The 15,934-nt window shown below is 44.2% G+C and overlaps 1 protein-coding gene across 2 annotated transcripts in view; it reads right to left on the bottom strand.

Moving 5' to 3' along the window:
* Window positions 1-15,934, bottom strand: part of LOC115477376 (chloride channel protein C-like) — a 284,847-nt gene that overhangs the window by 80,732 nt on the left and 188,181 nt on the right. For both annotated transcript variants that reach the window (XM_030214217.1, XM_030214225.1), the window contains exon 12: window positions 6,777-6,943. In XM_030214217.1, the coding sequence (XP_030070077.1) occupies window positions 6,777-6,943 (167 nt within the window). The remainder of the gene's footprint in view (window positions 1-6,776; window positions 6,944-15,934) is intronic.

Here is a 15,934-nt window from a genome sequence, read left to right as displayed (position 1 = left end):
TTTTTAGCAGACTGGTCCCCCAGACATCTCAGGAGAGCAATGGGGCACCCTAGGGGGCACTGCTGTGGACTTCACAGAAATGCTCCCAGGTGCACATCTCACCGTTGCTCCCTTACCTTGTATGCTGAGCCCTCCAAAATCCACCCAAAACCCATTACCCCTAAATGTGTACCACTACAATAGCCTTTATGAGTGAAGGGAGCACCTACAGTATATGTGAGTACAGTGGGTTTTTAGTGAGTTTTGGAGGGCTCACATTTTCCACCACAAGTGTAACAGGTAGGGGGAGGTATGGGCCTAGGCCCACAGTTTCTACCACAAGTGTGACAAATAGAGTGAGATGTTGGCCTAGGCCCATCTGTCTATAGTGCCCTGCACCCACCACTACACTACTCCAGGGATCTGCATGCTGGCTATAACATCTGAGGCTGTCATAAAGACTGGTTAGTACTATTTTTATTCACATTTTGGGGGGTGGATGGGGGTTAGTGACCACTGGGGGAGTGAGAGGGGTCATCCCTGATTCCCTTCAGTGGTCATCTGGTCATTTAAGGCACCTATTCATTCTGAAAACAAATCTAGACCAAAACGCTGAAGTTTTCACCCTAGACATTTTTCATTTTGTTCCATTATGGCTGTAAAACATCCAAGTGTTAGGCATGCCCTAAGCCCACCCTAATCCTGCCTTCTAAATGCCCCTAACACACCCCGTTGTGATTCGGACATACTGCAGACAAAATGCATACATAGATGTCTTCAAAACGGGTTTTGAAAATATTGAGTTGGATGTTTTGAGAAGTCCATCCAAATGGTACTTCACGACACTTTTTGGACATTTTCCTCTTTCGAAAATGAGCCCCTTATTTTGTGTTTGGTGAGAGTCTGTCTGTATTCTACATGTGTCAAAAAAAAGGGTTTCAATTAGCATTGAATATCTGTGCAAGATTGTTCTGTACTAATCCGGCTTGTTTAGTTTTCACAATAGATGCATTGAGCTACTACCTACTGCATTATTTATGTTGCTGCCTTTTACTAGGTAAGCTCTTGTTATGTGATTCCTGGAAGTTAGTGCTATTATGATATGGTAGAATTGCTCTCTAGATTCTGAGTAAGTTTTGTAGTGTTTTGAGATATGCCTGATACTGGATATGGGATTTGAATTTAGATCACACTTTTCTCAACAGTAGCTCAAGGTAAGCTGCATCCAGGTGTAATAGTATTTTCCTGTCCTTGGAGGGCTTACAGACTAAGGGATCCTTAATATTTATATTCCTACTGGCTACCTTGCATTTAGCGCATGCTAATCGTTACTGTGCACTAAATCCATTAGTGTGCCTTAGTAAAAGGACCCCTGAGGCAATGGAGAGTTAACGAGTTGTCCAAGTGACAGTGGTATTTGAATCCTGGCGTTCCTAATTCTCTCAAAGTATTTGGTGGACATCACAAGGGAGAATAGTGATAAATACAAACCCAATATTGCTAATTGTTGTTCCCTAATTCTCTGCCTGATGCTCTAACCATTAGGTACAGCTAATACCTATTCCAAACATATTTGGTAACAACAATAAACTAAAGGCCAGCAGATCTGAAACTTGGTGCTCATTTGGAAACCAAAAACACTGATAGGCACATTATTTTATGATTGTAGTGTACAGTGCTGTGTATGTCTAGTAGCGCTATAGAAATGATAAGTAGCAGTAGTAGTAGTAGTAGAAACCACAGGATTTCTGTTACCGTACTGCTGAACATCACTATTCACAGGGCCAACAGGAAGATAGGGGACTAAAGTTGGCTAGAAGCCAAAAAGTAAAGTACTTGCCCATATTGTTCTGTTTAATATGTTTTATTATTTTGGTGAATTATTTTCTTTTCTACACCTAATTCAATGGAATGTGTGGGTATTGGGTGGCGGGGGGGAGGAGGCAGCTGGTATAACTGCACCAGAGTGACACAGTAAAGGGATCTTTCTCTGCTGTATTCAAAAGTACTTCCATTATCCATTTTCTGCAGACTTTGGTGTCACCCCTCCCCCAAGGATTTTTTCTTGCCCCACCATGCCCCACCCCACTGCATCTTAGCTCCGTCCCACTTTAGCTACCCCAAACATCTGAGTCACCAACTGCTTATGGCTACTTGCACTTGCTCAAGCATTGCAGTGTTTGCCCCCCCTCCAAGGCAGACTTCCTGTTAGAGGGAGGTGGCGCACTGGCCCCTTGCTAATAGGGCCTGCACAGCAATGAGGTTGGGTTTTTTTTTCAAGTTTCTGACCAGGATGGGACAGCCTGGGAGGAGGTAAGGGGGCAGGGTAGCAGCAAAGGGGGGATGGTGGACATGGCCCATGGGGTGAGGGTAGGAAGGAGGATATATGAAATGATGGCCACCTTGAGGGGTGGGAATAGATGTGAAGGGGAAATGATAGCCACCTGAAGGAGGGGCTAAAGAGTGGAAGGAGAATTGCTAGACTACAGTGAGGGAGGACCATAGAGCCACCACTGGGGGAGGGGGAGGGGGAGCACGATGCTGACAGTTCATCTAGGGTACCAGCTACTCTTGGACTGGCTCTGAAGAAATGTTATAGGAAATTAGAAAAATCTTGGAAGGAGAATAGCATCATGAAGGAATTCAGAGCCTTTGATCCATGCCATAGCTTCCATAATTTAAATGATGAAGGTGAGAAAGATATATCCCTGTTCATATGTATGCATCCTCCAGAAAGCTGTGAAGTGCTTTAAGCTTTAGAACATTGACTTTTTAGTGGGAGCATAGAATGACGGGTTTTTTCAGTGAATAAAGTTGATCTGAGCATGCAGAGTTAACCACAAACAGTAAAAATATATACTGCATTCGTCTGGGACTCAAGGTTTTAGCAAATATGTTAGTGATACCTCACTAATAAACCAATGACAGTATGATCACCCTAATATACAGAGTATATCACATGATATAGGACAGTTGAAAGTTAATTCTTGTTATGTCCTTCTCAATACGGTGATTGTCTCAAACTATCTTTTTTTGACCCTCGGTGGAGGAAGGTAGGGGTTATAGTGCACTCACGAGTAAAACAATTATCAAACCTGGATGTGAAGAATTCATTTTCCAGATTTAAAAAAAGAAGAACTTTTTTTCTGGAAATGTTCATTATGTCTAGAATAAATGCAGAAGGAAAATCCTTATCATGACTTAACACCAGACAAAGACCACCTCTGATACCCAAAAGGCACTACAAGTGTCCCATAATATATACCTTGGCTTGGTTCTTTAAAAGAGCTTTATATGACGTCTTTTAAACACCCTTGAGACTGCTGCATGAGAACTCTGACAAGGTTAATATTAACCTAGTACAAAACCAAAGTACTGGCACCAAAACCTCTCAATCCTTATGTAAACTTGTCCATTAAAAAGTAGCCTCTAGGATACATTTCTCTGAAGTGTATAGTAGCTTATAAAAAGCTGAGCTGGTTGCCAAGTCTTAGCTGTGTTCAAGTACTCTTTACCCTCATTAAAGAGCATTCCCTGGCAGCTGAAGGCTGTAAGTGTTTTCCAGTAAAGGGGGTTTTATAAGGGGGCTGTTTATAATGCTCTGTGGCACACTGTAGCTGGAAGTCAAGAGGCATGTTAGTGAATCTGTTACTTAGACACAGCTGCTTCTGAGGTTAGATTAACAGGAGGGCAGAATGTAATTAATCTAAAATCAATATGGCTCAGTCAGAAGCAGCATTATTTGTAGAATGAACAGAAAATGTGTACTCCAGATTGACTGGACTACATAAAATGAGCATTAAAAACTAGAGCAGGGGTTCCCAAACTTTTTTGGTTCATGGCACCCTTAGAGTCCGAGCAATTTTTTTGCAGCTCCCCCCCCCCACACACACACACACACCCGGGCCACATGGGTCTCCGCACCCCCCCTCCTCGGCCACATAAGTCTCCCTTTCCCTGCTGCACCCTCTTCCCAGAAAGTCCAGCACACCATTCCCTGCAGCCCCTCTCCTCCCATAAATCCAGCACACCTCTGCCTTCCCCAAATCCAGCATCGCTTGTTCTGTCCTCCGACAGCCTCGCACTAGTTTACAACGTGATCCTAAAATGTGTGTAATACTTTTACTGTTATTCTCAGTTCTAAGGACTATCGTTGCTGCAGTTTCTCACTGCAAAGATACATGAGCAATGCACTGTGGGTAATGTAGTTCACAGGCAGTGCAACCACACTGCTTTGCTGTGTAAGAACTGTTACCACTGGTTGTGAGGCTACCCAGACCTCTTCTCTCTCTCTGCCAAGCTTGGCTCTGTTGTTTTCCTGCTATCATTTCCTGGTCATTCTCACTATCTCTGTCCTGGGAGGTCAGCCAGGTATGACCTTTCCCTCCAATCGAGAGCCGTCCTCTAGGACCACCCCTTGCTACCCGATGGCAGGCTCTGTTCCCATTGGTCTCTATCTGCTCCTCCCTGAACCCACGTGAAGCCTCAACACCTCTTTGTCCCTTCAGCCATGAGGCTTTCCGACCACCTAGCCAGAGACATGGAGCATATACCATCTCATTCCAGACAGCTCTGTCCTGCTGAAACTCCCTGTAACGAACCTGGTTTTTTTGCCTTGAAAACATCTCCTCTCTAATGAGATATTGCACATTCCAGTCATCCAGCTTTGGACCATTTTTACCTGTTCAACTATCCTTCCCCCCTGCAATATATCTACCTCTCTTCAGATCTCCACCCCCAACAGCTCTCAGATTAAGGAGCCTCTGTGTCCTGGAGCAGCACCTCTGAACATCTATCTGTGAGTAAATTATCTGTGATTTATTCAATAAAAGAGACTTCATAAAAATAATAGAGACTTCGGGTGATTGGTGTGCCAAGGTTATACTCCAAGATATTGGGGCCTCTAGTTATCAAGCCTCAAGAGTCTTGACATCGCTCGCTACCTTCCTTCCTGCAGGTCTAGGATCGCTGTCACTTCATTCTCCTTTCCCCGCCACCACTGCAGTGCTTGCAGCTTACATTTTCGGGGCCATCACAGAGGCAGGCACTCCAGGACCTTCCCAGTCTGCCACGTCCGGCCCTCTCTGATGCAACTTACTGTTGCGAGGGCCGTACACGGCAGAGGGAAGTCCCCGTAGTGCCTGTGTGAATCGCAGACAGCCCGAAAATATAAGCTGCAAGCACTGCAATGGCGGCGGAGAAGAAGCAGGAAGCAGCAGATTCTGGACCTGTAAGAGGGGAAAGTAGAGAGCGATCCTGGATTACAGCTGAAGGCACAGAAGAGTAGCAAGACTCAAATCTTCCCTTGTATGCTAAAAGGAGGAAGATTCTGGAGTCCATGTTCCTAATCTAATCATACCCAGAGAGTGCACTACCAATGCTGGCTCCTCCCACGACCAAAGGGCTTGGATTTGGTCGTTTCTGAGAGGGGCGTCCTTGGTTTCCATTATCGCCGAAAATCGGGGATGACCATCTCTAAGGTCGACCTAAATGTGGAGATTTGGGCATCTCCGACCGTATTATCGAAACGAAAGATGGCCGCCCATCTTGTTTTGATAATACGGGTTTCCCTGCCCCTTCGCAGGGACATCCTGCAAGGACGCCCTCAGGAAAACTTGGGCGCCCCATTCGATTATGCCCCTCCACGTGGTTCTACGCGGATTAGAACATTAGAAGCTGGACAATCAGCAGGAAAAAGGTAATACAATCAGATTCACCCCAATCAATATTATTCTCTACTAACAAGATGTTGGTCTATATAGATGAACATAAAATCGATTTCTAAAATGTTAAAATTAACAAAACATTACCTCAACCATATCCTGTATGATCAACCTACACCACCCAAAGGATATTATTCTCTGAAACTCAAAACATATTTCCTAAATAAATATGTTTTAAGCTGACTTCTAAAATGCATGTAATTTACAGCAGATAATAATAAGGTTAGGACAACTGTGTCTAATCTAGTTGCTTGAAATGAAAGTAAATTATCAACTAATTTAAGTCTCTTCTTGTTTTTTTAAAGATGGGTAAGTAAACAGATTAACATTTCTTGTAATTTTAGTAGGCACCAGAAATACAAAAGGGCCCTTTTACTAAGCGGTAGGATTGTCGCACGCCAAGGCCACCTTTTACCACAGCGAGTAAAAGGGCATTTTTCCAATAGAAGTAGTAAATGGCCACGCACTACTTAAAAATTTGGTGCATGGCCATTTAGACCAGGGAAGCCTGCTTATTAACATTTTTTCTTTAATTATTTTAGATCAATGTAACTTGTCTCTGTTTTGTATTTTGGGTGATTGTTTTGAGTCAGTAAAACGGTTTATATGGAGGTGTATTTTCAAAGCAATTAGGGCCCTGTTTACTAAGGCACGTTAGTGTTTTTAATGCGCCTACAATTAGCGTGCACGCTAACCATTTGGGTGCCTATGGGGATATTGTAGACGCATACATGGTTAATGCGCAATAAAGATGTTAATGTGCCTATAAAGTGGCGTAGTAAACAGGGCCCTTAGACTTACAAAGTTACAGAGTAAACTTTGGAACTTTGTAAGTCTAAGTGCTTTGAAAATGAGCCCCATATATTATAAATAAATACGCCTATAATTGTATTTTGACCTTGGTAATGACTCCTTTAGTGCAAGCTTTTCACATGTGTTGGCATTTCTTTCTGATTTTTTACCCATCTTCTTCTATTAGCATTACACTTTCACCACTTTATTCCCCTCTATGGCTACAGAAGCAGGAAAGAAAATCAACCCAACTTCAGTTAGTAACAAATGCAGTATACTTACGTTTTTTTGCAATAGAAAATACGTGGTGTTGATTCTAAGTAAGGAAAGCATTTCAGCTTCAGCAAAGCACTATACAGGGATGTGTTAAACCAATCTCCAATCATTTTGGCCACCATTACTGCCACCATGATCACCAATATGGACTGTACGTCATTTGTAATTTCCACCTTAAACAAATCAAAACAAAAAAAGTTCAAATAAGCAATCTGATAGCTCCTCAACCATGCCCTCCATGTACCTTTTCCCCTAATGTTCTTCCAAGTTTCCAAGTTTATTAAAACTTAATATACTGCTCAAAATAACTAGACAGTTTACAATACAAAAATCAAAACGAATAAAGTATGAAAAGAATGCCAATCAATGATAGGAAAGAAAAGCTAAGGGGCCATTTTACTAAAGCATGGCAAGCCCATCACAGGCTTGCTGTGTGGAAACCCGGAATTACTGCCAGCCCAACGTGGCTGCCAGTGGTAGTTCCGCCCCTAGCACGTGGCATTTCCAGTGATGCCAGAATTTTTATCAAATTCATAGTGCAGGGGGTTATCCAGAAGAAATCTTGAAGCGCCATGTGCTGCCTGATTACTACCAGATTAACGCAGGAGCCCTTGCTGCCATCTCAATGGGTGGAGGTAAGTGATCCCCACAAAATGGTCATGCGGCAAGTGCGAACTTACCACACAGCCATTTCTTTTTTTTTGGCCTTTTTACCCACTGCAGTAAAAAGGGCCCTAATGCATGGCAGGGGCGTAGCCAGACTTCAGCGGGAGGGGGGTCCAGAGCCCGAGGTGAGGGGGCACATTTTAGCCCCCCCCCCAGTGCCACCGACCCCCCATCATTGCCAACCCCCGCCATTGCTGGCCCCCGCTGCCGCCGCGTCCACCACCAACAACAACTTTGACCCCCCCCCCCCCACCGATGACCCTCTCAATCCCCCTCCTGCTGTCAACCCTCCCCCACCATCGTCTACCTTTGCTGGCGGGGGACCCCAACCCCCACCAGCCAAGGTCCTCTTCTTCCGGTGCAAGGCTTCATTCTGTTTCTGAGTCTGACTCAAAAACAGAACGAAGCCTTGCGCCGGCGGGGGTTGGGGTCCCCCGCCAGCAAAGGTAGGCGATGGCGGGGACGGCGGGTTGGCAATGGGAGGGGGGTCGAGAGGGTCATCGGCAGGGGGGTCCAGGGCAGTTGCATTCCTAGCCTGGATGGCACCCGGGGCGGATCACCGATGCGCCCCCCCCCCGGGTGCAGCGCGCCTCCCCCCCCCCCCCCGCCTGCGAAATGACACCTTTCCCCCCCCCCCAGTGAAATGACACCCCCCTGGGTGCATGCTGCTGGGGGGGGTGCCGTGGCGTGCGCCTGTGGGTTCCGGGGCAGTAACCTGTTCCGGGGCAGAGGGAGCTGCAGCGAACGAGCGAAGTTAGCAAAGTTGGAGCCCACATGCGCGCGCCGCGGCACCCCATAGCGGCGTGCACCCGGGGCGGACCGCCCCCCCCCTTGGTACGCCACTGGTCCAGGGCCAAATCTAGGGGGGCCCAGGCCCCCGTGGCCCCACGTAGCTACGCCACTGGTGCACAGCAAAAACGGCTGCCGCATCTAGCACAGGACCCCTTTTACCGCAGCTTAGTAAAAGGGCCCCTAAAAAAAGCAGGTAAAACCTCACAACACACATAAAATCATAAACATGAACACATACACAGCAGATCCAGGGTCCGTGGCAGACAATCCCAGAGACAGCAAACTGGGGAGATAACCCAGAACTCAATGGCCAAAAGCTACTGAAAATTAAAAAAAAAAACTTCAGTTGCCCGAATGCAGCACAGGGTCAAAGGAGAACCAGTTCCATAATGGAATCAGCGCATTGTGACTCTGTTACAGAATAGTAGCACAAACTTGCATTGGTGAGCCCAAAAGGAAAGCATGCCCGTTTACAGCAAGCCAATGGCAGTCATAAGTGGGTGCACCTAAAATTACCACTCCTACGCGTATCTGATAGTATTGAATAGATGCACACGTTGGTGGCGGATCTACATTACTACTACTACTACTACTATTTAGCATTTCTATAGCGCTACAAGGCATACGCAGCGCTGCACAAACATAGAAGAAAGACAGTCCCTGCTCAAAGAGCTTACAATCTAATAGACAAAAAATAAATAAAGTAAGCAAATCAAATCAATTAATGTGAACGGGTAGGAAGAGAGGAGGGTAGGTGGAGGCGAGTGGTTACAAGTGGTTACGAGTCAAAAGCAATGTTAAAGAGGTGGGCTTTCAGTCTAGATTTAAAGGTGGCCAAAGATGGGGCAAGACGTAGGGGCTCAGGAAGTTTATTCCAGGCGTAGGGTGCAGCGAGACAGAAGGCGCGAAGTCTGGAGTTGGCAGTAGTGGAGAAGGGAACAGATAAGAAGGATTTATTCATGGAGCGGAGTGCACGGGAAGGGGTGTAGGGAAGGACGAGTGTGGACAGATACTGGGGAGCAGCAGAGTGAGTACATTTATAGGTTAGTAGAAGAAGTTTGAACACGATGCGAAAACGGATAGGGAGCCAGTGAAGGGTCTTTAGGAGAGGGGTAGTATGAGTAAAGCGACCCTGGCGGAAGATGAGACGGGCAGCAGAGTTTTGAACCGACTGGAGAGGGGAGAGGTGACTAAGTGGGAGGCCAGCAAAAAGCAGATTGCAGTAGTCTAAACGAGAGGTGACAAGGGTGTGGATGAGGGTTTTGGTAGAGTGCTCGGAAAGAAAGGGGCGGATTTTACGGATGTTGTAAAGAAAGAAACGACAGGTCTTGGCAATCTGCTGGATCTGAGCAGAGAAGGAGAGAGAAGAGTCAAAGATGACCCCAAGGTTTCGAGCTGAGGAGACAGGGAGAATGAGAGAGCCATCAACAGAAATAGAAAACGGGGGGAGCAGGGAGGTCGGTTTGGGGGGGAAAATGAGAAGCTCGGTTTTGGTCATATTTAATTTCAGGTGGCGTTGAGACATCCAGACAGCAATGTCAGACAAGCACGCTGAAACTTTGGTTTGGATGCAAGGTGAGATATCAGGGGTAGAAAGGTAGATTTGGGAGTCATCAGCATAGAGATGGTAGGAAAAGCCATGGGATGAGATTAATGAACCAAGGGAAGAAGTGTAGATAGAAAAGAGGAGGGGACCAAGAACAGAACCCTGAGGTACGCCGACAGGCAGAGGGATAGAAGTAGAAGAGGATCCACCAGAGTGAACACTAAAGGTGCGGAGGGAGAGGTAGGAAGAGAACCAGGAAAGGACAGAGCCCTGGAATCCAAGTGAGGACAGGGTATCGATGCTGTGATCGACAGTGTCAAAAGCAGCGGAAAGATCAAGAAGAATGAGGATGGAATAATGACCTCTGGATTTAGCCAGTAATAGGTCATTGGAGACTTTAGTAAGCACAGTTTCGGTTGAGTGGAGAGGGCGAAAACCAGATTGTAGTGGGTCAAGAATAGCATGTGAGGAGAGAAAATCAAGGCAGCGGCGGTGAACAGCATGCTCAAGTAATTTGGAGAGAAAAGGAAGGAGGGAGATGGGTCGGTAATTAGAGGGACAAGTAGGGTCGAGTGAAGGCTTCTTAAGGAGAGGTGTACATATGGCCTGCTCATGCCCTGCTCACGTGAATGCTCCCCTTTGTAGGTGCATGCTAAGGCACTTACATGGTACCTTACAGAAGAACATATAGCACGTTTGACTTCACCTTCCTGGCGCTGCCTTGATTTTCTATATTTATTTATTTATTTGCTGCACTTGTATCCCACATTTTCCCACCCATTTGCAGGCTCAATGTGGCTTACAAAATGTTAGAACGACATTCACACTAATAGAATAAGAATTTCAGAATATAGATACAGAAAAGGTGCATAAGAATGTCATAGCAATCATATAACGGAATAAACATTTCAGAATTATTACAACTAAAGGTACATCAGTATATCATGTAGGAATGGAAGTGGATAAATAGATAAAACATAACATAATGATATCAAGACAAGATGTAGTATTCAATAATAATATTCAGCAATGAGGATGTACTTCAAGTAAGATCATATGTAGATTGCTGCTCTTTTAACACAGCACAGGGGTCCTTATTCTCTGAAATCTGCGCTTCATTTCTAGATTTGCCTTTTGAGATGGTAAAGCCTAACAACAAATATGTTTAGCCTCTGTTACATTCCTGAAGCCTTGCTCAACATAATGTAACATTTAAAGGAGGGCTGATGTGATAGACTAGTGAATGCACATTGAGGAGCAGACCAGTGATATAGAGGTTCTCATCACAACAAAAAGCTAGAGAGCACGCCGAAGGGAAAAGAGTTAATAGGGACAGGGAGACAAAGAGCAGTTGATCTGATAAAACAGCAGAGGGAGATCCAGAGGGGAAAGAGTCTTAAAAGAAGGAAAAGGTAATACTGTTGTAAGGAAGAGCTCACCGGTCAATGCAATCCCAGAGGGACAAGATCTGAGGATCCATGTTGGGCTATTCAGGGTGTGATTTGGGACAGGGTCTGTCAGGTCAGAAGACTACCGGACAGGTTCAAAGCAGTAAGGATCTGTCAGCATAGGAGCCAGCTCTGTGGGTGCTTGAGTGCCCCCAATATTGATCAAACTCCTTGATTGTATCCATGGAGGGATAATTTTCATTGGGTTTAGCACCCCCAACCATTTTGAAAAGTTGGCTCCTATGCCTGTCAGGAGTCAGTGAGAAGCCAAGAACTATTATTCTATGTGTACCTAGTCCTGCAAGAAGTTTGGGGGACCTGCAACTTGAGGATGGCTCAGAGATTGGCAAGATAGAAATCTAAGAGGAGCTTTTGCCTGCTGTATTGAACTTTATGCTAGCCTACTGTAGAAGTATAGAGTCCTCCTGACTCAGCAAAGGAACTGTGTTATCCATTAAGCAACAGATCTGCTAAAAGAAGGAAACCACTCTTTCTGTAAGTTGCTTGGGCCACTTATTTGTTCTAAGTTCTCTGGCAGTGGTCCAGGAAAAAAAAATAAAACAATCAGGAATGTTAAAAACAAAACAACCAAAAGAGCCAATAAAAATTGAAGATTAATTATACTCCATAAGCCCAATATTCAGCTGGCAGCAGGCAGCACGTTTGTGTCCGCTGCCAGTGTTAAACACAGATATTCAATACCGGACCATATCTGGCAACTGGCATTGAATATCCAGGTTTGAGTCCCAGTACATCAGTATAAACTTCAGGCTAACTGGGCGGGACCTTGCAACATCATACGGCACCTAAATGATACAAACTATGTTATATCTATGGACTCTCGGATAGAAAGCAGCATACCTTTCATGTGAATATGTTAAAGGCCTATGCAGATCGCACAGCTATGGTGTTAGCTGTATTCAGCCTACCAGAAGAGTGTCAGGATAGTGAACTCATACCTGACCTCCTAGAAGAGAAATTACCAGAGGGATCTACACAACAAGTTGAAGTGGGAAAACAATTAACCCTCACTCAGAAACAGCAGCTAGAAACAGTGTTGCAAAATATATCACTGTGTTTTCTACTAAACCTGGAATTACTCATTTGGCTAATCACAATGTAGACACAGGTGACCATACACCACTGAAGCACCTATCGAATATCTGCTGAGGTGGAGAAGCACATGAATCAGGAGACTGATGAGATGCTAGCCCTAGGTGTTATAAAGAAAATTCAAAGTCCCTGGGCTTCCCCTGTAGTTCTTGTTCCTAAGAAAGATGGCACAACCCGCTTCTGTGTGGATTCCAGGAGGCTTAATGAATGTACTGTCTCTGACGCCTATCCGATGCCCCAGATAGACGAGTTGCTAGACCAGTTAGCTTGGACCCAGTAGCTGACTACAATGGACCTTAGCCGAGGGTACTGGCAGATTCCCCTAACAGCAGATGCTCAGGAGCGATCAGCATTTATTACCCCATTTGGTCTGTATGAATTTATTGTGATGCCGTTTGGAATGAAAAATGCCCCTGGTACATTTCAATCCTTGGTGAATCGCCTGTTAGATAGACTCTCCAGGAAGGAAGAGTCAGAACCGGCCTGACACTGAACTGTCAAGACCTGACCAGCATGCTGAAAAGACTACAGTCCAGGGTCTCTCTTAAAGAGGGGAGGTGTGAAAAATTGTATTATTTTATAAAGTGTATTTCTCCTAATTGGCCAGCAGATGGCGCTTGTTTTGAGTTTTAAAGCTGTTGCAGAAAAAGACTTTCTCTATTCCAGTTTCAGCTTATGAAAAGGCAATCTACAGTACCATTGGGCAGCTACTTTCAAAATTGATGCCCCAGGCTCTGATTGGCCCTGGATTTCAAATCTAGCTTAGCACCGATTAAGATGATGATACTACCTAAATTACTTTTTTAGTTTTTAAATCTTTCCATTGCTATATCTAGGAAAAATTTTAAGTACTGGGGGTTGGATGCTGCAGGATTTGGTAAGAAGGGGTGCACAAGCAGAATAGGTATGCTGAGGCTCACTGGAAGTAAGATTAGGGGTGGGCCTTTTTAACTGTTAAAAAGGTGAAATTTCGCTTGGCACAACATCTAAGCAATATACATTTATCCAAAATAGATACGCCACTGGTAGAGCACTGGATGACTGAGAGACATGCTATATCTGATCTTAAATTTGTAGTGTTGGTGCAATTTAGAGTGGGGGAAGGGGGACGTATATTACAGAAAATGATGTGTAAAGAACAACGATTGATATATGAATGGCGCACAGTACACCCTACAGGGCTGAATAAGGAAGTGGAGTGGGCTGGGTTATGAGTTTTTTCTTAGTAGGAGGAGCCATTGTTCCCGTGAATTTAAAGAGAGCACTTGCGCTGACGTTTTCAGCAGCAGCGCCATTATTCGGTGAATCCTGAGGGAGATCAGACCTGTGGAAGCAGCCGTATTGATCTTGAAGGTATTTCTTGTAGAGATGTAGAGTGTAAAAAGTATATAATAAGTGTTATTAGTATTGGTAAAAAGTTATTCCTATGGTTTTAATTCTGTTTCCTCATAGTTAAACCCTTGAAGACGCCTCCGATAGAAATGCATTGATTGCCTTGGGTTTGACGCTGTTGGAAGCTGTTTATTAAACCGACCAACTGAGGACATGTTTGTGATTGAAAGTTGGTGAGGTGTGATATTCACTTTGGATAGTGAGATGCTACAGGACTGAAGTGTTATAGTAAGAGAAAATGTTCCCGTGGACATTAATAATAACTGAAGGTCTTTTGATATAAGGTTGGAAGTGGCACAGAGAAGAAGTATTAAGGAAGAAAACAAAGCTTTGTGGATTGATTGCCATGCAACATAGAGTCAAGGACTTGTGAATATACAATTGGAATATACTTCAGTGGATTGGTAGATTGGTTAAAGAACTCATGAATGCAGAGTAGTATCTTCAGTTAAAAAATTGAGTCAAAAAATTGTTTAATAAATGTTCAAATAGTTCTGATCCCTTGCACCTTGGATCTTGTATGGTCTTGTATAATAGAGCAATATAAGATGTATGAATACAAGGAGTATGATTGAAAGGAGTGAGTGGGTTGGATGAATGGTGGAGGGAAAGAGGAATATAGAAATATCATTAGGAAATATATGTGTAAAATGATTTTGATATAAGTTTGCAATAAAAGAAAAAAGCATATAAAATATATATATAAGTGTAGTTACTTAAGGGTGGATGCATATTCATTAGGGATATCCTGAAAACCCAACTGGCTGGTGATCCCCCAGGACAGGTTTGAGAAACAATGGTATAGGATATCGCTTTCTCCTACAAAATTGCAAATGTCAGAACCATAAGTATATTGCTTTTGCCTGTGTCCCAACCATTTGAATAGCAAGTAAATACCCCTTTTTCTGAGAAAAATATTTGGGAAATCCCAATAGTCACCCTCTATTGTCCATATAGATACCCATACTTCTGGAAGTCACCCCTCAATATTTATAGCAAAAAATAGTCATCACCAAAGATATGCTCAGACTTATTTTTGATCCAATAAAAGAGAAGGTTCCAAGCACACCAAACGATCAAACCAGAAAAAAACATGTGGACCTCTGGGAACAGGACAATGGCAGATCTTTATTGAGAAGACCCGAGACTTGTTTATGAGAAATATTGTGGGAACTCCCCAAATCCACAAGTTCATTGAACTTCCATCATAGGAAATGAAGGGCAGAGAATCTAGGATCTCTTTTAATAAGCTGCAGCAAAATCTGGGCTTAGTGCATCCTAACACAGATGTGGCTCGTGACTAGCTACAGGACCTCATAGAAATGTGGCAACTCATACACACATTACAGATAAAAGTCAAAAGTACTTTATTTATGTACTCCAAAAACATAAGAACATAAGAGTAGCCATACTGGGTCAGACCAAGGGTCCATCTAGCCTAATATCCTGTTTTCCAAACAGTGGCCAAGCCAGGTCCGTAGTACCTGGCAGGAACCCAAATCGTGGCAACAGTCTGTACTAGAAATCCCAGGGCAAGCAGTTGCTTCCTATGTCAGGCTTTAGTCAGCTCTGTTTTTCACAGGCAAAGGGCCCTGTTTACAAAGGTGCACTAGCGTTTTTAGTGCATGCTAAAAATTAGCTCGCTAACCATGTAGAGATGCCCATAATATTCCTGTGGGTATCTACACAGTTAGCGTGTGCTAAAAATGTCTTGTGAACAGGGCCCTTAGGGGTCATTTTACTAAGCCATGTAAGCGTCTACACGTGCCCAACGCACACCAAAATGGAGTTACCGCCCAACTACCACGTGGCTCTTACTGTAATTTCATTTTTGGCGCACGTCCGATAAGCACGTCTGAAAAATATTTTTAATTTTAGGACGCATGTAACAGGCGCGCACTAAGTGGCATTTGGCATATGAAGGTCATTACCACCCGGTTACCATGTGAGTCTTTACTGCTAGGTCAATGGCTGGTGGTAAGATCTCAGACCCAAAGTGGACGTGCGGCAATTTTCATATTACCGCATCTCTATTTTCAGCAAAAATTGTAAATAGGCCATTTTTATAGGCACGCTAAAAAATGGATTGTCGTGCGCCCAAAACTCGCACCTACACTACCGCAAGCTATTTTCAGCGTGCCTTTTGTAAACGGACTCCCACGTCTTTTAAGTAGAGTCTCCCTCTTTCTCACTCAATATAGTCCCAG

This window comes from Microcaecilia unicolor, chromosome 1, assembly GCF_901765095.1.
Source record: "Microcaecilia unicolor chromosome 1, aMicUni1.1, whole genome shotgun sequence".
Lineage (NCBI taxonomy): Eukaryota > Metazoa > Chordata > Amphibia > Gymnophiona > Siphonopidae > Microcaecilia > Microcaecilia unicolor.
The sequence above is the reverse complement of the archived record's forward strand: the minus strand, read 5'-3'. Positions and strand labels throughout refer to the sequence as shown.